This window comes from Lontra canadensis, unplaced genomic scaffold (genome assembly GCF_010015895.1).
Source record: "Lontra canadensis isolate GAN:19392208 unplaced genomic scaffold, GSC_riverotter_1.0 scaffold10, whole genome shotgun sequence".
Classification (NCBI taxonomy): Eukaryota; Metazoa; Chordata; class Mammalia; order Carnivora; family Mustelidae; genus Lontra; species Lontra canadensis.
In genome coordinates, this window is record NW_022631004.1 from 8,957,875 (window position 1) to 8,981,704 (window position 23,830).

Below are 23,830 nucleotides of genomic sequence, written 5' to 3' on the forward strand. Positions count from 1 at the left end.
TATACAAATATGTTACATAGAAACTGACAATAACAGAAAAACATCCAAGTAAATAATTAGCTCTCCAGAACTAAAGAAACCAAGTAAATGGAAGTTGTCAAAAAATAGTAAATGTCTTGGAATTTTTCCTCAGATACTAAAAAATTAATTTCTTGTCTCTACAAAGAACAAAAGAAACAAAACAGAAATTGTACTTTGAAAAATTCAAATTTGAAATAAGCACGACCTAGAGAAATGGTAACCTTAAAAATAAATAATAACTGCCTAGTACCACAATGGGCAGTAAAATCATTAGAACTAACTCCTCTAGAGGGGAGGAATTATGGATTGGTTTAAAAGAGCAAAGCTGGGGAGCCTGGGTGGCTCAGTGGTTAAAGCCTCTGCCTTCAGCTCAGGTCATGATCTCAGGGTACTGGGATCGAGTCCTGCATTGGGCTCTCTGCTCAGCAGGGAGCCTGCCTCCTCCTCCTCTCTCTCTCTCTGCCTGCCTCTCTGCCTACTTGTGATCTGTCAAATAAAGAAAAAAATAAAAAAAATTTAAAAAAAAAGAGCAAAGCTAAAACTCTGGTGAACTCATCCAATTTTTTTTTTTTCTCTTTAAGATACAGAACCCTAGAACAACATAGGGAGGTGAGAAAGATGGAAACAAAGAATGTCCAGGGGACAAAGTATACACAAATATGCAGCAACTCTAAAATCCCTTTTTGTGGAAGAGGTATGAATTATATGTTTTGAACACTTAGTGAATCAAGATAGATTTTTTTCTTTTGATGGAAAGAGATCTCTTAAGGGAATTTTAAATTAGGATACAGTGAATAAGTCTATTCTGTTAAGAGCTTAAAGTTTTTGAGTTGGTAATAAAGCAACAAGAAAGTGGTATTAATCCTAACAAAAATGCAAGGTTTGTGACTGGCAGTTTTAAATTTATACTAGGAATTATTTTACGGATTAAGTAAAAAAAAAATTTCTGTTCTGTAGCGCCCACCCACCCCCCCCATAAGGAGATAACAAGTCATTATCTCTCCCTCTCATCAATTCTTCAACTCCCTAAAGAATTACTTCTTGGGAAAACACAGCATTTCCTTTGTGAGTAGCTGAAATCGGGTTGTATCATGCTTGTATCCCTGACTTCTCTGCTCTTGAGTCTCATGGAAAGTGAAAACAATTTTCCAGGTCATGAATTTTTGAGGGTTTAGGTATTTTAAAACACCTTGCCAGTTCAGGATTATCTTGAGACATTTCCCATGAGCAGAGGAAACTACCACCTTAGTTCAGGGATGCAGATCAAGTGGGATTTTATGAGATTAAGAACAACTTTTGAGACAGCTTAACACTTCAGCGTGACCACAGAGACACCCTTGTTTGAACTTCCCTTGAACATGAACAAGATAATAAAAATAATGCTATGATCCTTGTGACGAATTTACTGCCAAAGTGTGCCTTTCAGCCAAAATATCCCCTTCTGATACCAACAGTCTTCCAATTCTAATCATTATTACACCATCTTGGAAATGAGAGAAGTGTTTCTAATTTTAAAATTAACTAAAAGCAGATGCTGGAGTCCCAATAATTCTTCCAGCTGCTACTGAACCACTGGCAACCTGAGTCTATTTAATTTGGAGCCCACTAATGGTAAAAAGGAAAATCTGACTGCCAAAATTACACACCCAAGTTAAACCAGAGAGGCAGAAAATGAAAACAGCTCATGAAAGCGAATGTATTCTAAGACATCTCTCCAACTGATGACCGGCAATTTTTCCTGTGGTTAATAGCTAAAAAAAGGTTATTGCTTATTAAATCTTTAATTCAAATACAGCCAAACAAGCAATCCTATCTGCAACATGTCAGTTGATTTGATTCATCTTGGTTTATGCTTCCAAAAACTGAGTCTTCCCTACAATGCTTTAAGATGCAGACAGGTTTAGATGCATTGACAGCATACCTAAGGGCATTGTTAATATTGATTAATTAAAGTGAGATATCAAGTTAATTAATATTTAGCAAGGTCAAAATGACAGATTGGTTTGACATGCAGGCCCTCAAGCCTGATGACTTATCATCACTCCTCAAGAGGCAGCCTGCTTTGAGGTGGGGAGAGAAGTGGGGCCCCTTACAGGTGGCACTGAAATGACAGCAGCGTGTAATGTAAAAGCGCTTTGTCATTCACGTAATGTCTGGGGTAATGAAATGAATTCACTTTCTGGCTTCCTCTAGCCTGCGATGCCAAAGAACACTGTGTTATCAGCACAGATGGAGCAGGCATGGTTCTGGAGAAGAGCCTGGTGCAAACTACAAACAAGCCACTGTGAATACCAATGAATCCCAGAGAAATCAGATCCTTGCTGTCAAGTGACAGTTTTGGAAGCAACATAAAAATCAGTGAGTCCCAGTGGTCTTGTCCAACCAAATGTACTGTCAAGACTCTGGACAGGCAATTTGGAAACCCTGCAAATCGGAGAGGCCTGCCTGCTACTCTCCTCTGAGAAGGAAGCGCAAGAAGACATTCAGCCATGAGCCTGCATTCTTTTTCCACACGCCCCTCCCCACACCATTTCTTAGTCAGTAAAGAGGGAGTGGATAATCTGTGCAGAGTCGAACACTTATCTACTTCTCCTCATCAGCTATCTCTGCTCAGGAGAAAGCTCATCCAGGCAGGACAAGAACAGAATGGATTCACAAGTATGCTGTACATTACTATGAAAAATTAAGTGATGAAGTCAATGAACATAAATAAATAATGCATGGAAAATGATTAGAAAAGAGGCATACCCATCAACATACTGAGAAGTCTCTGGACCTTTGAACTCACCCCCACAACTCTGTACAATCCTTGGTCATTTATACCTATTGGGAGAGACAAAGTTGTTAGCAAAATACAAGACTGTCATAGTTTAAAAGCTGGCAACAAACAATTGCATTCAGAATCTTTGCTAACTCACATTAGCAGCATTCCTGTTGACTATAAAAATAACGTTTGACAAAAGCAAGTGTTTACCAACTTGTTTTAGCAGCTTGGTATTCATGAGTTATGGTTGGAAAATAATCTCATAAAAACAATGTTCCATGTGGACAAAATGTAATGAGTCAATGTTAATGAAAGAAGTTCCTTAAGTAGTACTCATGTGTACCAATGCATTCTGTAAAGATGCATTGTAACTTTCATGTTTATTATATTTACTTATTCTGGACGTTTTTCTTGAGAAGTTTTAGCCTTTTAAGAATAGCATGGTGTTAATTAGTATACAGAAAGAAGTCATTATCTGCATGATTCTTTAAGACCATGGAAATGCATTCAAAACTAAGGCAGAACTGTTTTTGTTTTTGTTTTTAAGAGCTGATATATGCTCTGTCCAGTGAGGAGCTCGGAAACTTCCAAGGAACATTACTACAAAGTATAAAACAAAATGAATCAAGTCACAGCATTCTCTCTCTGCAGAGCCAGGGGAAACAAAGTAAGTATCTCTTTGCACAACAGACAAGAAGTAAAGGCAAGAAAATATACTGTCCGACATAATTTAGTATACTGAATACATGACGCATTTGGATTCTGATTTGAATAAACCAACTTGTAAAAGGGCATTTTTGAGCTAATCAGGAAAGTCTGAGTGACATGAAGATTAGCTCAGAAAATGTCCCTATTTTTTTAAGGTACATACCGAAAAGCATGAAAGGAACCTATCTGAGATTTCCTTTAAGAGCAAAGAAGGGACAGATGAAGCAATTTTAGTAAAACCTTTATAACTGCTGAGCCTTAGTACTAGGAATACAAGAGTTGACTGTACCACTCTCTACTGTTTTTATGCTTGAAACCTTGCGTAATAAAATGACTTTCAAAAAAAAACAAGACTTATCTTTATTTCTCAAAAGAATTACAGCTTGCTCCCTGTGTTTGCGGTCTGCACCACCAATGTTAACACTAACAAGAACACAACTGGCTCAAAGGAAGATAATGCCTCTAATCCTCCAAGTTTCCAAAACAAAACACCACCCAAAAAGCCATGGAATTTGCCCAAGTGAGCTTACTTTCTTTTTGCCTCCCTGCATGGGTGATGAATAGAATATCAGACAGATTCTGAAGGTCTGGATTCCAGTCAAGGCTCAGTCACTCCTGAGCTCCGAGGCCTTGGGCAAGACGGGAAACTTAGCTCTGAGTCTTGATAAGGTATCTGAGATCAAGGATAACATCTTGCACCTTGTGTTACGGTGGGAGGATATTGTGACGATATTAACACACATACTGTCAGTTCTAACACACAGCACACATACACGCTTTTATTATTCCTTGCAAGAAAACAAGTCTTTATTTTCCTTTTCTCTATTTTGCCTTTCATAGATTTCTCCTTAATCATCTTTCAAGCTTCTCAAATGTCCTACTTGTCTATTATAGGCAAAATTCTGCATCCCCCCAAATTCTATAACCCTCACTACCTCAGAATTTCACTGTTTGGAAATAAAGTCTTTAAAAGAGGTAATTAAGTTAAAATTAGGTCATTAGGGTAGACCCTAAACCAATAGGACCAATGTTCCTCTAAGAAGTTGGGACATACACACAGAGGAGAAGAAGATGTGAAGACACAGGAAGAAGATAAGTCATCCACAAACCAAGAAGAGGGGGCCCTCAGAAGAAACCAAGCCTGCTGACACATGGACCTCCGATTTCTAGCCCCAAGAATTCTGAGAAAATAAATGTCTATTGTTTAAGCCACCCAGTCTGTGGTACTTCACTACGGCAGTCCAAGCAAACACATACACGTTCTCTCTCAATTATCTCTGAAGAGCTCAAAGAACCAGAAGAGCAAAGGCTAGCCTTTCAGTCTCCACATATCTGTTCTAAAGGTGCTTTGAACGCTAAAGAATCAAAGCAGCAGAGAGGCATCTTCCTGATGGAGAAGCTCACAGATGCCAAGAGAGAGAGAAAAATTCAGGTCAACCCTGCCAGGAGTTGATAAAAAGGAAAGGAAATTGTCCAGAAACACAAAGATCAGAGTTTGAGCCTGCTACAAGAGAAAAGACTGGGCCTCATTCCTTCCTTCTCCTAGAGGCCAGAAGGCCATGTCCAGAGAGTTTAAAATACCAGAGGATTTGCTTCCTCAATACTCCTCTATTTAAGAAACCTAAAATAATTTGACCTCAGTGCCAGAAGCCAAAAGAGTAAGTCATATTCTGCAGTCAAACAAACGTGTGTCTTTGAGAAGGGCCTGAGATACATAGAGAAATGAAATAAGAATGTTACTTCAGCAATAATCATCACTCTGTGCTGATAATTACTATCAGATAATTGATCAAGTTCAAATTCATCAACCTGAAAGAAGCTGAGTTAATTGCTAATGCATAATGAAAGGTACAAGGGGGAATTGATGCGACTCAACAGTTTCTACTTTTTTAAGGTGAAATTTAAATAAACCTTATATCAAAGCAGCTTGGAAACAGCCTGTAAAACACACACACACACACACACACTCAAGTCATGTAGGATTTTGGTTTTTGTTACAATGTCCTTAAAAGCTCTGAATTAAGAAAATTGGAACATACTTTGTATCTATGAACACACACATCTTATAAAAGACAACAAATAAATATAATTTGAAGAATATAAACCAATCAATATGCCAAGTGCCATGAGTGGGTTTATCACAAAGTCTCTCTGGCTTCTCTTCCACATTTTCCCCTTTCAGCCAAAGGAGTCACTATGTCTAATCGCCAAGTATTAGAATTTTGAAATTTTCTCTACTTCCTCTTTGTCATTTTGCAAATTCAATAGGTCAGTGTGCACAATTTCTTCAAACTTCAGACTAATCTCTGCTCCTTCAACACAGTCTTGAATTTTATACACACACATTTATTAAGACATCCTTGCAGGGAAGCACACATGACCATAATTCATTCTGAACATCATCAATTTTTTTGTTTTTCAAACAACTTTGATTATCTAAGTTCTCTTCCATCCCCATTTAAGAGTAAGCCATCAAAAAAAAAAAAAAAAAAAAGGAGTAAGCCATCAGATCAAGTCTCGATTCCAGATTCCAGTAGGCAAAGGCATAAACACATAAATACCAACATGGGCCCTATCTCACCTACCCACATTTATCGTGGACTATTCACCTTCTTCAGAGCAGACCCCAGATTATCACCCGAAGGAACTAAATTCATTCCTTCCTGAGGCAGAGGTCTCATCTGACAGAAATGTTCTTCCCTTTCTCTTCACAAATTACTCATCTGTCAAGTATTTATTCATCAAATACATGCCAGGTGCTGTTCTAGCTGCCCAAGATTCAACAGTGAGCAAAATGAAGTCCCATCCAGACCTTCAAAACCAGATAAAGTCCGTCCTTTCCTACCACCAGCCAACAGTGATATTCCCTTTCTCTGAACGGGACTCATAATTAATTCCTCTTAACACCTGATTACATTTTAAAACAAGCCCACAATCTCTTATTCATAATTCCCAAAATAAAAATATGAAGGTTTGACCTGATATCAGATTATTTATGTCTGTATTTTTCCCCCACTCAGTATAAATAGTCCTAATTAAGCATGTTAAAGGTAATTTCCACACACAACCCATATGGAGATGTTATATACTGTCTACATTACCTTTCTAAAACACATCCAGCCTCATGATTTTCATGCATGTGTTCTACCTTCTCTTCCCAAATACATAGAGACATGGAAAGATACTAGGTCAATCTTGGTTTTTGTTTTTAATAGCTTTCATGGTGCCTTGCAGAGAATGGTTGAGTAAAGAAGAGACATGGCCAAGGTGATATGACTTGAAATTAACTTGGAACTACACAGAGAGATTGGACTTGGTCTAAAACAGACATTGCAAGTAAGAGCTAAACACTTAAAATATCCAAGTTATTACAATCTTTTCAGGATATCAACATTCTCTGATGTCATTACTACAAGACTTTCTAACTTTTGACAAAAATTTGTCACCTGATCAAAATGTTACAGACCCAAAGTTTTTTTTCTTTTAATAAATAAGATTGTTTCTGATCAGTAGTAAAGAAAGGGTCAGTGCTCTCCATTACCATGATGAGCACCTGCTGACAGCTGTCCCTGGGCAAAATGGACAAGGTGAAATCGAATGTTTCTTCCTTCCCACACCTGTCTCCTCCAATCTCACACAGTTCTGCCACTGAGCACCAGCCACATCTTTCTTGAGGAGAAAGTTAATAAGTGGAAATGAGTCAGATTTCATCATCATCTCTGCCCAACAGCTTTCCTCTCAGAGCCCAGATGATGCTGCCAGAACTAGAGTCTAGTCTATTCTATAAAACACCTGACAGGGACGCCTGGGTGGCTCAGTTGGTTGGACGACTGCCTTCAGCTCGGGTCATGATCCCGGAGTTCCGGGATCGAGTCCCACATCGGGCTCCCAGCTCCATGGGGAGTCTGCTTCTCCCTCTGACCTTCTCCTCGCTCATGCTCTCTCTCACTGTCTCGCTCTCAAATAAATAAATAAAATCTTTAAAAAAAAAAAAAAAATAAAACACCTGACAGAACTACCCAACACCAGTGGGCACTCAGAGGCCGTGGTAGGTGGGCTGGAGAAAAAAGTAAGATGCTCTGGGACAATAAAAGAACTAGATGCAGAAGGAAAAGAAACCCAAAGAGGGTGGATAAGTTCAGTTAAACAACAGAGGTGGGGGCAAAGGCTGGAGTGGCTGCAACTGGCAAATAAATGTATTGAGTAAGAAGAAAACAGGAAGTGGCATTTAGAGTAAAGGAAGAAGAGAGAAGACAGATAATTACACGCACACACAGAGGAAAGGTCAACAAAGACCAGAATGAAAGGAAGGAGAAATGGGAAATAAATGAGAAGATAACAGACTAGAAATTATATAACATTTAAATTCTTATTAATTTCATAAAACATTGTGTACTTACTGTACTTTAAGCACCAAGGTAGAATAAAGTGAAGACCAGGTAAAATTTAGAAGAGAACTAAAATTAAAAGAGAGCAACTTGGGACCAACACAGCCATAAAGCCTTGTCTTTCCTTTCCTTTCTGGCTTCAGGAGCAGATTCCACACCTGATAACTCAAGATTCCTAATAACTTGCAGGATCCTCAGCACATGGTATACATTTAACAAATGAACTGGATAAATTCATGGATAAACTGGATAAATGATTAAAAAATTCATGATTGGGGCACCTGGGTGGCTCAGTGGGTTAGAGCCTCTGCCTTCAGCTCAGGTCATGATCTCAGAGTCCTGGGATCGAGCCCCACATTGGCCTCTCTGCTCAGCAGAGAGCCTGCTTCCCTCTCTCTCTCTCTGCCTACTTGTTATCTCTCTGTCAAATAAATGAATAAATTTTTTTTAAAAATAAAAATAAAAAGTTGATGGTTGATTTGTAAAGTGATAAGGACAAAAAATAAAAAGGGACAGAAAAGGTTATTTGTTAGTAGAAAAGAGAGATGTAACAGTATAAAAGGAGTAAGACTCAAAGTGGAACACTAAATACTTTTGATGGTAACAGGCACAAAATTATTAAAAAGAATTTTCCAAGTGTATGATTCTACAGAAATAAATGACCATATGTTATGGGTCTATCAACTAACATTCATTCAGTTCTCATATAGTAACGAGCGGAGTGCTTGGCATGGAATGAGGGAATTGATCAATATTTGTGGAAGGACTGAGTCACTTATTTGCATTTGTGCTAGCTGACAACAGGGTCAATGACCTTAATGAAAGGTCATTAATATCCAGGCTCACATTCACAGAATTTACATCAAAAGCCTGCCACATGCCATCATTAATAAAGCATACACACACGCACGCACACACGCATAAATACAAATGTAGGTCTACATGTCCCCCAGTGCTGCAAAGATGAATTCCCCTTTGGGCTACATAATGAACAAACATATAATTGTATGCATATATAAATATTAATCATAGTTGGAAGTACGTTTTATAATTATATATAATAAATATTAACTAACCTTGAGAGACTCTTGAAAATAAAAGGAAAAAAGCATGGCAGGTAAAGTGATTAGGAAAAACTTGTGAGGAAATGACCCAGCAACAAGACTAAGAATGATACGCTATAAAGGTGACCCCAAAATTAGCAAGGACGAGGCTCGTGAATAGTGCTTCAGGTCATCAGTGAGTTACAAAAAATTGATAATGTGTCCCTTACATCTATTTATAACTAATCCCCAATACACACTCTATTTACATGGCTGCACAAATCTAGTAAGTACTTTCCAGGCTATCCACATAACTGGGTTACATAAAAATAAACAGCTTCGTACACAAAGATGCCCTTCCAAGATACAGGACAATTCATAATACTTCAAGGTTCTGTCAAAAACACACATTTTATTAAATTATTTTTAAGTATAAGCAGGCAGAACCAAGAACCATCTGCTCTAGTCCACCAAAGGGACATACCATTCAACATCATCAATTTAAAAGACTGGATTTCTAGAATTCTAGAGCTCTAAAACTTTGGAAGAATGATGCGTGGTTTTTAACACGTCCAAAGAATTAAATACTACAAAAAGGGTAAGAAACGGATTTTAAGCCCTGAAAGAGAAGACTGACTACAGCTGATAAGAACATTGTAAGCTTTCTAGATCTCGGTTCCCTCATTCAAAAAAAAAAAAAAAAAAAAAAAAAAGTATAACCAGGAAACACAAGTGTGTTGAGCTTAAGTTTGTAAGATGAAAATTATTATGAGTTAAGGTTACTGACATCCTGGAAACTTCCAAGTGTACCACTACCCCCATTGTACAACCTGGTAAGTTGCTCAATCTGTGTCTCAGATTCTTTATCTGAAAAATGAGGTTAATGGTGGCATGGGGTTGTCATGGAAATGAAAGGAGACAACATGTATAAAGCATGTGCATGAGCTTCACATACCAACCACTCATCATAAGCTTTAGTTGAGCATAAAATTCAAAATCAGTATCAGAACAGCTAGGTACAAGCCACAATACATACACACGTTGCCCTGCCTGAGGCGTGTCATCTATAGCCTACTTTTATACCATAAAGCACAGGTTGAGAAGAGGGTCAAAGTTTATTCAGTATGAATGGGCTCATGGAAAACATGAAATTCCTGTTCACCGATCACATTTGGAATTTCTCCCTGATAGGATGATGATGTGGGCTACAGACAGAGAAACATTGCAGACAGAAAGCCACTGTCTGCAGGGGAAACCACTCCTATGAAGTCGGGGTTTCACTCTCAGGGGCCTCCACACACTCTTTTCAGATAAATCCACTTCTGCACTGTGACGGATAGCCTCTCCACCAGCAGGGACTTTGAGGAAAGGTAACGTGATTTCATTCACATGGTATTCCCATGCCTAAACCAACCCTGGACTGAGCTCAGAAACCCGACAGCTCAGCACGTGAGGGCCGCGGTGCCACTGAGGCGGGAGACCACATCCACTTCCATTACTGCATCCCATCCCAGCAGAAGCCATGAGTATGGACAAAGTGCAAGGCAAATATCCAATTCCAAGTCCAAGCCAATATTTTTGGAAGCAATGATCACTTCAGGACTCTTCAGACACATACAGGCGTGACTCTAAGACTCATCCTTTCAAATCCAAGCCTCAAGTATGAAGGGTATTTGGTTTATTAGCTGCTACATTGATATTAGGGCCAGAACAGAATATATATTCCTAGTATTCCATGTGGCCAGGCTCATTTCTAGTTCCTAGCCCACATGAGGAAAAGCATTTTTGCTTCAGACAACCCCTAGACTTGCTGCTATTCCTTGCACAAACACCCAAACCAGTGGGCAGGGCACCTCCAGCAGGGCTAGGGAGAAACTACAAACTAACAGGAAGTTTCCTCTTTCATTAGTAATACTTAGGGTCCCAAACTCTCCAAGGGGTCTGACGTTTTGCTGTCCCAGATCTGACAGATCTAGCTACAACTCATTCAATGGGTCCTTCTAAGTCTCCTCACAGTGTAAGTCCTGGGGAAAGGAGTCCCTGGGCCGCCTGGCAGAATTGGCCTCCCCTCCCACCTTCCTCTCACCCTACTCTATTGCCACAGGATAATTCTGTCTTCGAGGCAGGAGATGAAGAGCCAGATCCCAGCTCTGCCACTTTCTAGTTGTGCGAACTATGACAGGTTGACCCTTAATGTATTCCAAGCCTCAGATCCAGATTCCAAGCCTCATTTGCACCTGAGCCTAATAAACAAGATCGATCTCCTCAACCACCTACTGAGTTTTGTAGGCATTGGGTGAGCTACGGTACATGAAATACTTGGAAAACAAAATGCCATTTATTATTAGGGTTTTAAATAGTGTCAGATGCAGATTCCACACTGATAATATGTCTTCCACTAAGAGACTTTCCAAGGTGCTGCAAGAATTCTCAGCAAAGGGGATAAATCTTTCTTGGGCTGATGGTGCCCCTTCAGACGTCCATGGTGGAGCTGGTAAGGAAACAAGAAGCATTGCTTCAGAATGGCTTCATCTCAAATTTGGATGAGCACTTCAGAGACTGACACTTCAATCTCCCTGCTCCCCTCTTCTGCTGCCTACAGTTTCAAACTTCCTCTATTCTTTAAAAATCTGTCTAGGGGCCCCTGGGTGGCTCAGTCAGTTAAGCGTCTGCCTTCCGCTCAGGTCATGATCTCAGGGTCCTGGGATTGAGCCCCGCATTGGGCTCTCTCCCTAGTGGGGAGCCTGCTTCTCCCTCTCCCTCTTCTGCTCCCCCTGCTTGTACTCTCTCACCGTCTCTCTGTCAAATAAGTAAAATATTTTAAAAATAAAAGTGTCTGTATTCTTTCATTTATCTCCAGCATCCTTAGGAAATCAGCCTACAGAGTCTCCATCTCCTCATGTTCATGAATGTTGAGAGCGTCGGCACTAAAAACTCAGCCTTGGATTTGAGTTGCCGTCTAATGCTTTCTAGCTGAGTTTAAACACAAGTCAAATCACGCCTCTTGGCTTCAGGTGTTCATGTAAAATGGAGAAATATTATCTCATAGGGTTCTTGTAAGAAGTACAACCTGTCCAGCCTGGCTACTCTCTAGCTTCTTGCCTCCCAATTCTTCACCCAGTGGTTTTTTCCTTGGTCTTCTTCCTGCCTGAACTTGCTAGAGCAGTTGATTGACATAGGTATGGTATGACTTTCTCTTCTTTGGAACTGCCCCTCTTCTAGATTCCTTTCTACCACATCGTCTTGGGTTCCTTCTCTGACCCATGACTATGCTGTGTTCCTTAAGTATTCTTTTTTTCCTCATACTCCCTAAATGCAAAGATTCCCCCCAAAGATTCTGCTTTTTGCCCCCTTATCTTCTTCCCTCACCATCCACCTGGCATGACTTTATGACACTCAAAGCTTCACCTCTCTGAAAATCATGCCCACTGTCTCTTCTGTCACCTTGATTTTATTTCTGACAGAAATGTCACAGCACCTTGAATTTGTACCAGAAACCAATCCCAATCCCTTTATTCCTCTCAAACCTACTGCTCCTCCTGCATTCTCTGTCTTGGCTAAACGTGTCTTCCACCTACCTTGGCTGGAAAGCTTACAGTTTACCTTCCCTTTTCCCTACCTTCTACAGCCAACATGTCATCAGATTTTGTTTTTCTGCTAAGTCTCTCGTCCTATCCATCCTTCTTTCCATGGCCGACTCCCTCAGTTAAACCTCCATCAGCTCTTTTGTGGATTATTTCTAAAATCCAACCAGGCATCCTGCCTGCCATCCCCTCCATCCCAGCTGGCCCCCATTAAATCTACTTCCTCCCATTGAAAGATGTGGACACACTCCCGCTCAAATCTGTCAACATCTCACCACTGCCTATAGAGCCAAGGCAAGCATGCAGCACAGCCCTTGGGATCTGCCACACTCTGGCCTCGACTGTTCACAAAGCATCTTGTCACATCATACCCATCCACCCCCTCTGCCAGCAATACCCCAAGGCAGGTGAACACCATCTGTTCCACCATCTCCCTCTGGAACAAAGAACAGGTTTGCCTGCAACCTTGGAAAATAGAGATAGTGTCTCCATCTAGAACAAAGGGCAGGCATGCTTAATAATGGCCATATAAATATAAATGGCCATATAAATAATGGCCATAATAAAAGACTCAAGTTTCCCAAGTTCAGAGGCTTTTTGCTCTTATAATATGACCCTCTCCACAGTGCCCTTGGGAATCAGGGACCAACACAAAATTTACTACTCTGGCTACTGAGAGTGATAAACTATCCTTCATCTCTGATCCAGAAGTCTTGAGCTTTCTTCTAGCATCCATGAAACTGCAAAATAACTTGTTCACGTGAAAGCATAAAATCAGGGCCTTCACTGCCTTGAAACTAGATTGAAGATAATCTTTAAGAAAAGGAAGCATATCACCACCATTTTTCTCTTCCAATATTTTTCCTGTAGGAAACACCCCAAAAGAATCCCATCTAACAGGTGCATGCCCAGGAATACATAAGTATCAAATAAGCTGGAATGGATGGAACAGCTAAATAAAAAATAAATGCATTTTATTTTCAAACTCACTCATGCAGCTTAAGTCATCAAAAAATTTTACTTAACGTGTATCAGAAAAGAGACTCAAACTCAAGGCAGAAGTTGGCTATTATTTTTTGCAAGACTCTGTTTCCTCCCTTCTCTACAGAGAGCAGAACATCAGGAAAGCCCCAAAGGTGTCTCGCTGCTGCCATCTGTCTCTCCACCTCAGAGCAGCTGCGACATCAGGGACTAAACCAATTTTGGCCAACTCTGGGCAATCTCTCTTTTAAGGGGAGCAGGTGGAGAAGGGGGGAGCCTGAGGTAATCTAAAAGCCATGGTCTTCTTCCTGAGGCTCCTTCCTTTCACTGCCTCCCAGCCACCTTCTCACTCAAGGGTCCACAAGACCCTAGGAACAGAAGATTGAAAGCCAAAGCAGTTACTGTTACTGCTTGTTACAAGCACCACATAAAACTACTAAAGTGAACTCAAGTGATTTATTTCCCTATGTAAATTACTATTTAAAAAAAAAAAAAAGGTAAACTAAACTAAGTTCCTCAGTGCTCCCAGAGTCTTGAATCAATAATGGAACTACTTAATTGTGATTGGCCTCAATTCGCAGATATATCTCTAAACAAGCGACTCAGATTTACAGAGCACTCCATGTGAGCCAACGTCCCAAGTTCCTTTTTCATTCTCACCACCTGCCCGCAAAGGAGATGCCACCATTATCCCAGGTGACACATGATAAAACCAGGTCACAGGGAGTCTAACCCGCCATGGTTGCAGAGCTAATAAGTGCTGAAAGATATTTGAATCAAGGCTGACCTTTGAGCTCATGCCCTTTAGGACTATGCTAAAAGTGTTGACAGAGCCTTGCAATAATATACCATGGACCTCATCAGGATCTGAACCAAACCCAGAGAACCTGGTACGCCTACTCTGTAGCAAGACAGTTTAACCATTTTTCCCTATTAACTTTATGCAACCACTCATTTGGAAACTAATAGCTTTGGAAGCTTATTTGTTCTTAAATAAGATTACTAATTAAGAAAATGAATAATCCTGACTCGCCTGAATTTAGTATTTCAGTTTTGCATTTGCATTTCTGCAGACACCACAAGACTCTCTGCTTCCCTCCCACATAAGACTGTCCTCTGTTATCCACCCACTCCCATCTCACACCCATTATGATTAAAAAAGAGACAGTGAGCGAGAAACTCAAGTTTGCTTGCTGTAAATTTTCTGGGGACAGCTGTTCTTTATTTTCTTCATTTTGCATATAATTTGCCCTTGGCAATTTAAGATTAATGTGCAATCATGGTAAAATATGTTGCAAGTTCACTCTGGGCATCTTCCCTCCCACAAAGACTAATACTGAAGTTATACAGCATCATCTTCTACCAGGCGCATTCTCGAGACCCCAGACAATTCCAGGGGTGCTCCGGAAGTGGAAAAACCCTCAGGCTGACTTCAAAAAGATTTTCCAAAAACCTAAAACTCTGTTTTTCAAAGAAAGAGAAATTCACTTTTACATACGACAAATCAAAGACTGACACATCTTAGATGCGCTTTCTCCTTCTACCCCATGAATTCACAGCTTGTTACAGTGCTGAACTGGATAACTGACAGCTTGCCTAGACCGACATTTTAATGCCATACTCTAGAAATTAAAGTGAATATTCAAATTATTCACATATGGAAGATTTTTTTTAAGAGAAACTTCATAAACAAAAGTAGCATACAAATTTAGTTTTAAATCATGATGACTATTTAAAAAACAGCAACCAGAGGAAGTTTTTAAGCAAGAGTCTTACTTTGTTTTTGTGTATTTTACAATGAATGCACGCACCTGAAAAACTAGATGGCGTGCAGTTCCAGAGAAAGTCAATATACTGGTCGTGGGAGTTGGTCCCTTCATAGGAATGGGAGTAATTTACTTAAGGAAGTCGTGTAATTACTCTCCTAGCTCTGAAATCATAAAATGCTTCAACATATAACATGACGTATCTTTCTATGTCTAAAGTATTACCAGTAATTCCAAGAGATGCTGACAAAAATTCACAAAGGAATGAAAACCAATCCTACATGTTATTCAAACGTACTAATTCTAACCACATATAGAAGAAAAAGTCCTTCCAATAATTTTTACCAACTGCTGGAACACATAATTTTCTGATGTGGCATAAGTTAAATCTCTGAAGACTCAAGCAAACACAACTGCTTACTGAGTTCTATGTATGTAAGACACAGACTATATGCAGAGATGAGAAAAGGCAAGCAAAGAACAAGATATTTTTTTTCACTCCAAGGAAACCATAAAGTTCCAGAAACAAAATAAACAGATCAAATACAATTAACAATATCAGACAATATAAGTGCCAAATGAGGAACTTCCTTTTCATGAGGAAAGTTCTTTAAGGGAGAATGGAAAACATTAAAACATACTTAATGAATATCTACTATGTACAAAAATTAGCTCTAATCCTCACAAATGTGGGTGTGGGTAGACATCCTAGTCACATTCTTCTCGAGACTAAGGGTCCGAAGGGTTAAGAATCTTTCCAAAATGCCTACCTTATTGCATCATTTTAGAGTGTAAACCTGACCACTCTTTTTTTTTTCCCCCTAATTATTTATTTATTTGACAGAAAGAGACACAGCGAGAGAGGGAACACAAGCAGGGGGAATGGGAGAGGGAGAAGCAGGCTTTCTGCTGAGCAGGGAGCCTGATGCGGGGCTTGATCCCAGGACCCTGGGATCATGACCCGAGCTGAAGGCAGATGCTTAAACCACTGAGCCACCCAGGCGCCCCTAAACCTGACCACTCTTACCAGCCAACAGAGGTGCATACCTTCTGCAGAGCAATCCAAGCGCCTTTCTCCGGTCTCGCCCGTGACCCCCCAGGTCCCAGATGCATCACGCTCTGTCAAACATCTACATTTCAACCCCGCCCACCAAAATCCTTCCTGACACCCCACACTTGTGCACCTGGCCAATTCCCCCTTGTCCTTCAGAATGCAGCTTATGTGCTGAGTCCCCAGGGAAGCCCTGAGTCAGTGGTGATTCAGAGGCTGGGGGTGGGGTGGGGGGTAGGGACAGGGAAAGGTGGTGTAAAACAGCTTGAGAATAACCAGGTGTTTTCCCACAAAGGAACAAACTACTACAGGGCACCAGAAACTAGGCAGGTAAAGGGGCTGGAGGGAAGCACAGGATCAGTGAACAGCAGGCACCATGAACACGTCAGAATTTGCCTTGGATCCATCTACAATATGCTGGAAATCTGAAATGCTCTTGGCTTCTGACTGAGACTTGGCCACTTTGAGCCATTTTCGTATTTCTTCTCTCAACTGCACAGTTTAGGATGGAGGTTCTACCCTACATCTGCTAGACTCCACTCATAATCCCCAAAGCTACATGGATCTGTGACCCAGGGCCCTCAAAAACTCTACTCTTTCAGGAAACCATCATGGCTTCATCTACCTACCTCCTAAAAGCAGAAGGTGAGAATATTCCTGTTTCCCTTCAATTGTTCTTATTGGAACTTACATTCTCTACAGCAGAGGCCCAGCTACCAGTGATTATGGTTCAACGCAACTGACTGAGCCCAGGAATCTGCATTTTCAAGAAGCACCATTGGTGATTTTGATACATGACAACAAGTCTGTCATGGACCCTGAAGTTTCCTTGATATCCTGTTTTCCAAACTAAAATCTGAAGGTGAAATGCCTTGCAGAACTCTGATCCTCTACGTATGACCAAGTGTGAAATGTGACCCCTACTTCATCTGCTAAATCACTGGGGTGCCTCCATGCTATCTGACCCCACTGCCAAATCTCCCATCCCGAATCAGCTGCCTGCCCTGCCGGGTCCTCCAACCTAGGCAGAATTCTGGGGCTCCTTTGCACTCAGTCATCCCACAGGTTCCTACCAAGACTAGTTGCCAAATTTACCTTAAAGCCTCCTACTCTGCTATTCACCACCCTCTGACTTAACCAGTTCCTTTACAATTAAATTCAAATGCTTGAGTACCTGCTTTTATACTGTTTCTTCATGCTTCCTTTCCAATCAAATTTGCCTTGTTCCTGTCACACTCTGTCTCCACATCTTTGCAGAGGTGTCTTTAAATGCCAAAATATACCTTCCTAATTCTTTAAATCTAAGGAAACCTATTCCAAAACACAGTCCTCAATTAACATCAAATACACTGCAATCTATCAATATGCATTCAAATTCTCAATTCTTGCAAACGTTAACACTTTTATTTTATCGCGTGGTAGATTTATATTACAAATCTCTATGTTTATTATTAATGTATCCAGTATCACATGTAACTAACCTTTAATATGTATCCTAAAGGACTAGAACAAAGCTATGTATATACTGTGACTGCTCAATAAGTAAATACTGGTTAGCTGACTGGCTTCATGTTAGATCTAGGATTTAACTGTGATAGGTCACCTGTTAACTGAGGGAAGGAAAAGAACACTGCCCTATTTTTTCAAAACTTTTCTGTTTTCACTGTTTGTTTGGATTTAGGCTGGGTTATTAAGAAGTTAAAAGAAAAGCTCCCCACATGGCAGGATACTATAACCATAAAGATAATAATCGCACACCCCATTTCTCCAACACACAAGCAACCCTTCCATGAAGACAGTGGCTCCCAAACCTTGCTACATAGTAGAACTCCCACTTCCCAGTTCATACCACATAACAATGAAGTCAGACTGATAAGGTGGGGTGGGGGAGTGGGGTGAGACGTCATATTTTTTGAGGAGCCCAGATGATTCCAATGTGCAGCAATATTTGGGGATCATGGCTTTAGGAAGGCCTTCAGCTTGGTATACATAAGCAGTAATACATAAGTATACATAAGCAGGATATACATAAGTATGGTATACATAAGCAGTAATTTCCTAGCAGTAGTCAGTTGGCCTGAATCCATGAAGAGCCAGTACAAAGCATTTACAAATTTTTAGTAAATGGCTGAAAGGTCAGGTAATCTGACTCCCACATACCCCCAAACTTCATGAGCAAACAACTCTATGGAAATGATGAGTATGATTTGTTAACAGAGGCTGATATTATAGTGAAACAAGTTTCTTCTTATCTCAAAAGCAGAGTAACTGCTAAAGAGTCCCACTCAGATCAAGATATGAGCATCTGTATATGACAGCATATATTGTTCATGTCTACACAGATTACATATTATTGTCATGTATTGGTATCATGCTAGTGTCAAATATATTATCTTAGTGTCATATATATTATATATGTTGTCAAAAATATGTTAGTACACTAAAAATGTTACCTCTTCTTGGGATACTGAGGACCACAGTAGATTTTAGACATTTATTTGATGCTTTCCAAATATTTCAGTGATGTCACAATTAAGGTTGATAGTAATTAAAGTGCCAAAAGTCATTTTTATAAGAACATATTAGGGAAAAAGGCACACAAATGGTTTTAATCCAAATACATGAAATGGTAGTTTTCAGACAATGATAGTCATGTTTAAAACACTAAAAGCAGTGATTAGAAATAATTTTTCAGTCAGATTTCATTAAATGCCCCTGATCTTTAGGCATGTAGGTCCACAAAATACACAGTTGTCATTAATGCTATTCACCAAATATTTCCAGCTCTCTGTGTGTTTTCAGGAGTCTCCTCCAGAGAGTTAGTTCAACCCAAACTCTTTGGGGTCGAGTGGGGCCATAAGGCTTCTATTGGCCAACTAGCTGTAAGCAAATGTAACTAGCTTGAAGGCCAAACCATTTCCCTCTGGCACGGCAACCAGGAAACTTTAATTTGATTGGTTTGCAAAGGCAACCAGGAACCCATAAGCCAAGGTACTGGTAATGAGCAAAGCCCTCCTACAAATGCTTGAGCGAGAAATAAGTCTTGCTGTTTTAAGCCATGGGGACTTGTGTGCTTCTTATTACAGGACATAGATAGCTACTTTATTCTGATGAAAAAAAGTAGGCAACCATACCTGTAGTATTAAAAAAAAAAAAAAATCAACAGCCATGATAACTGATTTGGAGGAAATCATTAAGAGCAATATTCCTTGAAGGAACTTAAAATTTAGGATAAAAGCCTCAAAGATTCTACAATGTTTCTCATCACTTTTAATAATATAATCTGACCATTGATTCTTCTAACATTGTTATTAGTATTATATTCCATTAAAAGCAAAAGACTACATTCAGTAATGGAAGACCTTTAAGAACAAAAGATTTGAAAAAGAAGAACATATGCTCTTTGTTATTTTTAAGTGAGAAAATCTAACTTAAATTGTGTAAACTTGGGGCACCTGGGTGGCTCAGCCAGCTAAGTGTCTGCCTTCGGCTCAGGTAATGATCTCAGGGTCCTGGGATTGAGCCCTGAGTTGGGCTTCCTGCTCAATGGGGAGTCTGCTGCCCTCTGCCCGCCCTCTACTCTCTCTCTCTCTCTCAAATAAATAAAATCTTTAAAAAAAAATTGTGTAGACTCATTCTTCTGCTAAAAAATCCAATAATCATAAATTTACAATAAAAACATATTCAGTACAGATTCTAGTATGTATATATTCCATTCGACGTATATCACACTCCATAAAGCCACACCTACCAATCAGAAAGCATTCAAGGTAGATTTTAATCAGTTCAGGCAGAAGCCAGTATGTATAAAACATATCCTTTGGGGAAGGAACATAATTTATCAAAATAATAAGCACACAAGTGATACAATTAAGGTGCTTCACTTCAGGAACTCAGGGGAAAGAGAACCATGAATGATGAAGTGAGAGATATGAAAATCACAGTATTTTTATCTAAATTTTGGAAATGTGTGAAGCACTAGGAAAATGAAGAAATCTGTCAGCTCAACTTGAGGGCAGGCTGAAATGAAGGAAAATCTGTTCCAGCCCAAATTGCCACTCTAAGAGAGCACAGGAGAAAAGGCAATCTGTGGCTTGGGCTTTTACTATTGATGGGCAAATCCCCAAATCATAAAGCGGTTGGTCTTCTTCTGTCCTCTGATACTCTCATTTCAGACATGGCAGGCACCTGGCTTCACCACAAAGACCTTGTTTTGAAAGAAAGTATAAAAGCAATGCCTCAACCCACAGAGTCAGCCAAGGCAAGACTGGGATATGCAATATGTGAGAGTGAATTAAATATCCATTTATCCATACTTCACTAGGTCTCTAAACAAAGAGAAACTCGACCTCCAGAAGGAGCCTATTTTGTAATGTTCAATATTTCGTTCCTTCGAGGTCTGCTACCATGCCTGCAAAGTGCAAGGGCCCTGTTTTTTCAGGGACTATAAAGAGAAATTTTCTGGTAAGGGGAGGGAATAGTGTTCCTTAAATTTAAAATGGAAGGAATCCAAGTATTTATCAATGGTCAAATGAGTGAACAAATTATGGTAGACCCACGTAATGAAATCATGCCTAGCAATAAAAAGAGAGGAGCTAAGGATACACCCAAAGAGGTAAGTCTCAAAAGCATTATGCTATAGACAAAAGACTATACATTATGATTCCATTTATATGAAATATAAATGTAATATAAATTTATAAATTTATATTTATATTATATATGAAATACAAATTTTAAAAAGGAAGAACTAAAGTGATAGAAAGCAGTTCAGCGGTTGCCAAGGGCCAAGCAAGGAGTGGGGATTGACTACAAAGGGGCACAAAGGAATGGGGGAGGGGAGGAAAGCTAGAAGTCTTCTATGATTGTTACTTCTGTGTTGTGGCAGGTACACAACAGTACATTTGTCAAAAGTCATCAATTTCTACAAAGTCCGTGAATTCTTTTTCATGTAAAGGACACCTCAATGAAACAGACTTTTTAGGAGGCCAATAAGACAGTGGAAGATGAGACTATCTTAATAGTGAACAAAAAGTGATTGAGATGGCTGTCCAACACTGCTGATTCTTGAAATGCTGCTCATTTCAGCTCTGATTTCAAGTCTCCATGGGGGCGGGGGGAGGTTGAAATATAAATGTAAACAGAAAGGAAAATCCTACCCTGTCATGATAAAAGAACAGCTCAATTTCTGATGACCAGAATGTACATTTTGCATTGATGTATTCCATGCTACACTTAACCATGCAACAAGCATTTTAAATGACTCTTAGATTTTACATACCTATAGCCTTTCATGAATAAAATGATTCAATCATGTTACCTCGTGTTTCAACTGCACTGATACATTTTCTGAGAATTGTGAATCCCATCTTATCCAATTGTGCGCCTAAAAGAAATACAGTTATAAAATATTAAAGGCACAATGAATTATTTACGTTTCTCTTCTTTACAAAAATAGAAAAAATTATTTAAACCCAATTCAATTTTTATTTCACTATTAAAAAAAGCTAAAGGCCGTGTGTTCCCTGTTTAAATAATGTAAATGAGAATTTCATATATTTAGAGAAGCACTTACTGGAATATTAGGACATCTCTTACCAATAATTTTTAAATTTATAATATAAAATAATTTTTATATTAATAAATATAACTTACTTTAAGCAGCGGAAAAGAATGTGGTACAAATCTTTAGGGGGAATCTATCTAAAGGTGGTTAAGATACATTTTCCCACAATTCTACCACCACCTTAGGATTTTTTTTTTTAGTTTATATATAAGTGAAGTAAAATACTTGACAGAAAAATAACACAAAGTTTTTTTTTTTTCCTTACACCTAAAGAAAAAGATTTTTAGGGGTACCTAGGTGGCTCAGTTAGTGAAGTGGCTACCTTCGGCTTAAGTCAAGACCTCAGGGTCCTGAGGTGGAGCCCTACGAGGGAACCTGCTTCTCCCTCTGCCCCTCCCCACCCCAGGGTCAGGCTCTCTCTCCCTCAAATAAATATAATCTTTAAAAAAATTTTTTTCAGCACTTCTAAGATTATTACTTGGAGGAAAAGAAGGTATTATTTTGGCCATGAGCTTGAAAAAGAATTTCACATTTCATGCCATGTTCTAAGTGTTTAATATTTTATTATTTTCATAATGAATTTAAAACAAATGATGCTTGTAGCAGAAAAAATTATTTTTAAAATTTCCTCTTTTTTTTTTTTCTAATCTAGATGCTTGCCTGTGATTAGGCTGGCACATTGGAGTATCCTACTAGAAGATGTTTCTTGTTTCAAAAATGAAATCAGGGAAGTGAATACACGAGTCAATTTAGAATGAGGGAACACTAATATTGACGCTTGTCTCTCAGAGGCGATAGCACAAACAATCCATGAATATAAACTGTGCAGGTTTAAATGCTAAGGTTGAAGAGTACTTTAAGGAGAACAATTGAGCAGTGGTTTACTGTTTAAGGATCCACTCTTCACAACATCTTATGAAATGTTTAGCAAAACTATTTTTCAAAAAAGTGCATGTTCTTATTTCTCTATTTAAAAAAATATCAGAAAGGAAGGGGGGAAGGAGATAAGGAATGGGAGGAGGAAAGAAGAAGAGGAGAAAGGCGGGGAGGGAGGGAGAGAAGAGGGTAAGAAAGCACTTCAAGTAGGTTTACAACCAGCAATTTTCAATGGTAGGCTCGAGACGTCTTTTACTCAAGCACTGGCTCAAATGAAACAAATATCATGGTAATTTTGAAATTGTGTGTTAGAGAACATAAAGTTTCCAAACTGTACACATGTGATAAACATAGCCTTAATTTCTCCAAAAATATCCAAAGTAAATTTACAAAGAATCCAACAACTCTGAAAATATTTTTGTTTCATCCCTGTAAAAATCAAGATCACAGAGCTAGGCTGTATGTTCCTCAAGCTCATAAAATGCATGTGAAGATCAATGTCCTAGAATATCTGAATTTGTTTGATTGCTGTTATTTTCTAAAGTGCAATGATTTGCTACTTACATAGTCCATACTCAGACTTAAAGGATAAAAAAAATATCAAGGGTCAGGGTGAGGGGGTTGCAAACAGGTGACTTGATGAACAGCTCCATGGGAGTTTATAATTTAGGAAGCTGGAAGGTGCATCCCTGAAATTGCTACATGTTTATTTACAGCTATGAGAATAAATAACAAAGTGGGTTGTGGAGGAAGCCTTTTGGGTTTTGTAGAGAAAAAGAAAAAAAAAATGTCAGAGATGGAAAAGACCAATGAGGATTACAGCAATCCAGGCAAATCTGGGTTGGTCCCCAGTAGGTCAAAGAGAATCCATATATTATTTGGAGGACTAGCTTAGAGAGGGTACAGAGCACTCAGCAACAGTCTGACATCAGTAATGAAAAAGAACAAACTCATGAAAAAGGGGAACAAACGGTCCTTTTCATGAATTAACACTTACTTCCTTCTGGTCTTGGGATGATGGCTCTATTAAAACTGTGTAACAGCTAGTAAAAGAGAAAAAAGGAAAACAGTATTTTTAACAC

At 39.2% G+C, this 23,830-nt stretch overlaps 1 protein-coding gene across 2 annotated transcripts in view; it reads right to left on the minus strand.

The window, feature by feature from the left end:
* Positions 1-23,830, minus strand: part of ARHGAP10 (Rho GTPase activating protein 10) — a 317,186-nt gene that overhangs the window by 128,199 nt on the left and 165,157 nt on the right. For both annotated transcript variants that reach the window (XM_032855552.1, XM_032855553.1), the window contains exons 12-14: positions 23,746-23,791; positions 21,627-21,692; positions 2,770-2,844 (exon numbers count right to left, since the gene is read on the minus strand). In XM_032855552.1, the coding sequence (XP_032711443.1) occupies positions 2,770-2,844; positions 21,627-21,692; positions 23,746-23,791 (187 nt within the window). The remainder of the gene's footprint in view (positions 1-2,769; positions 2,845-21,626; positions 21,693-23,745; positions 23,792-23,830) is intronic.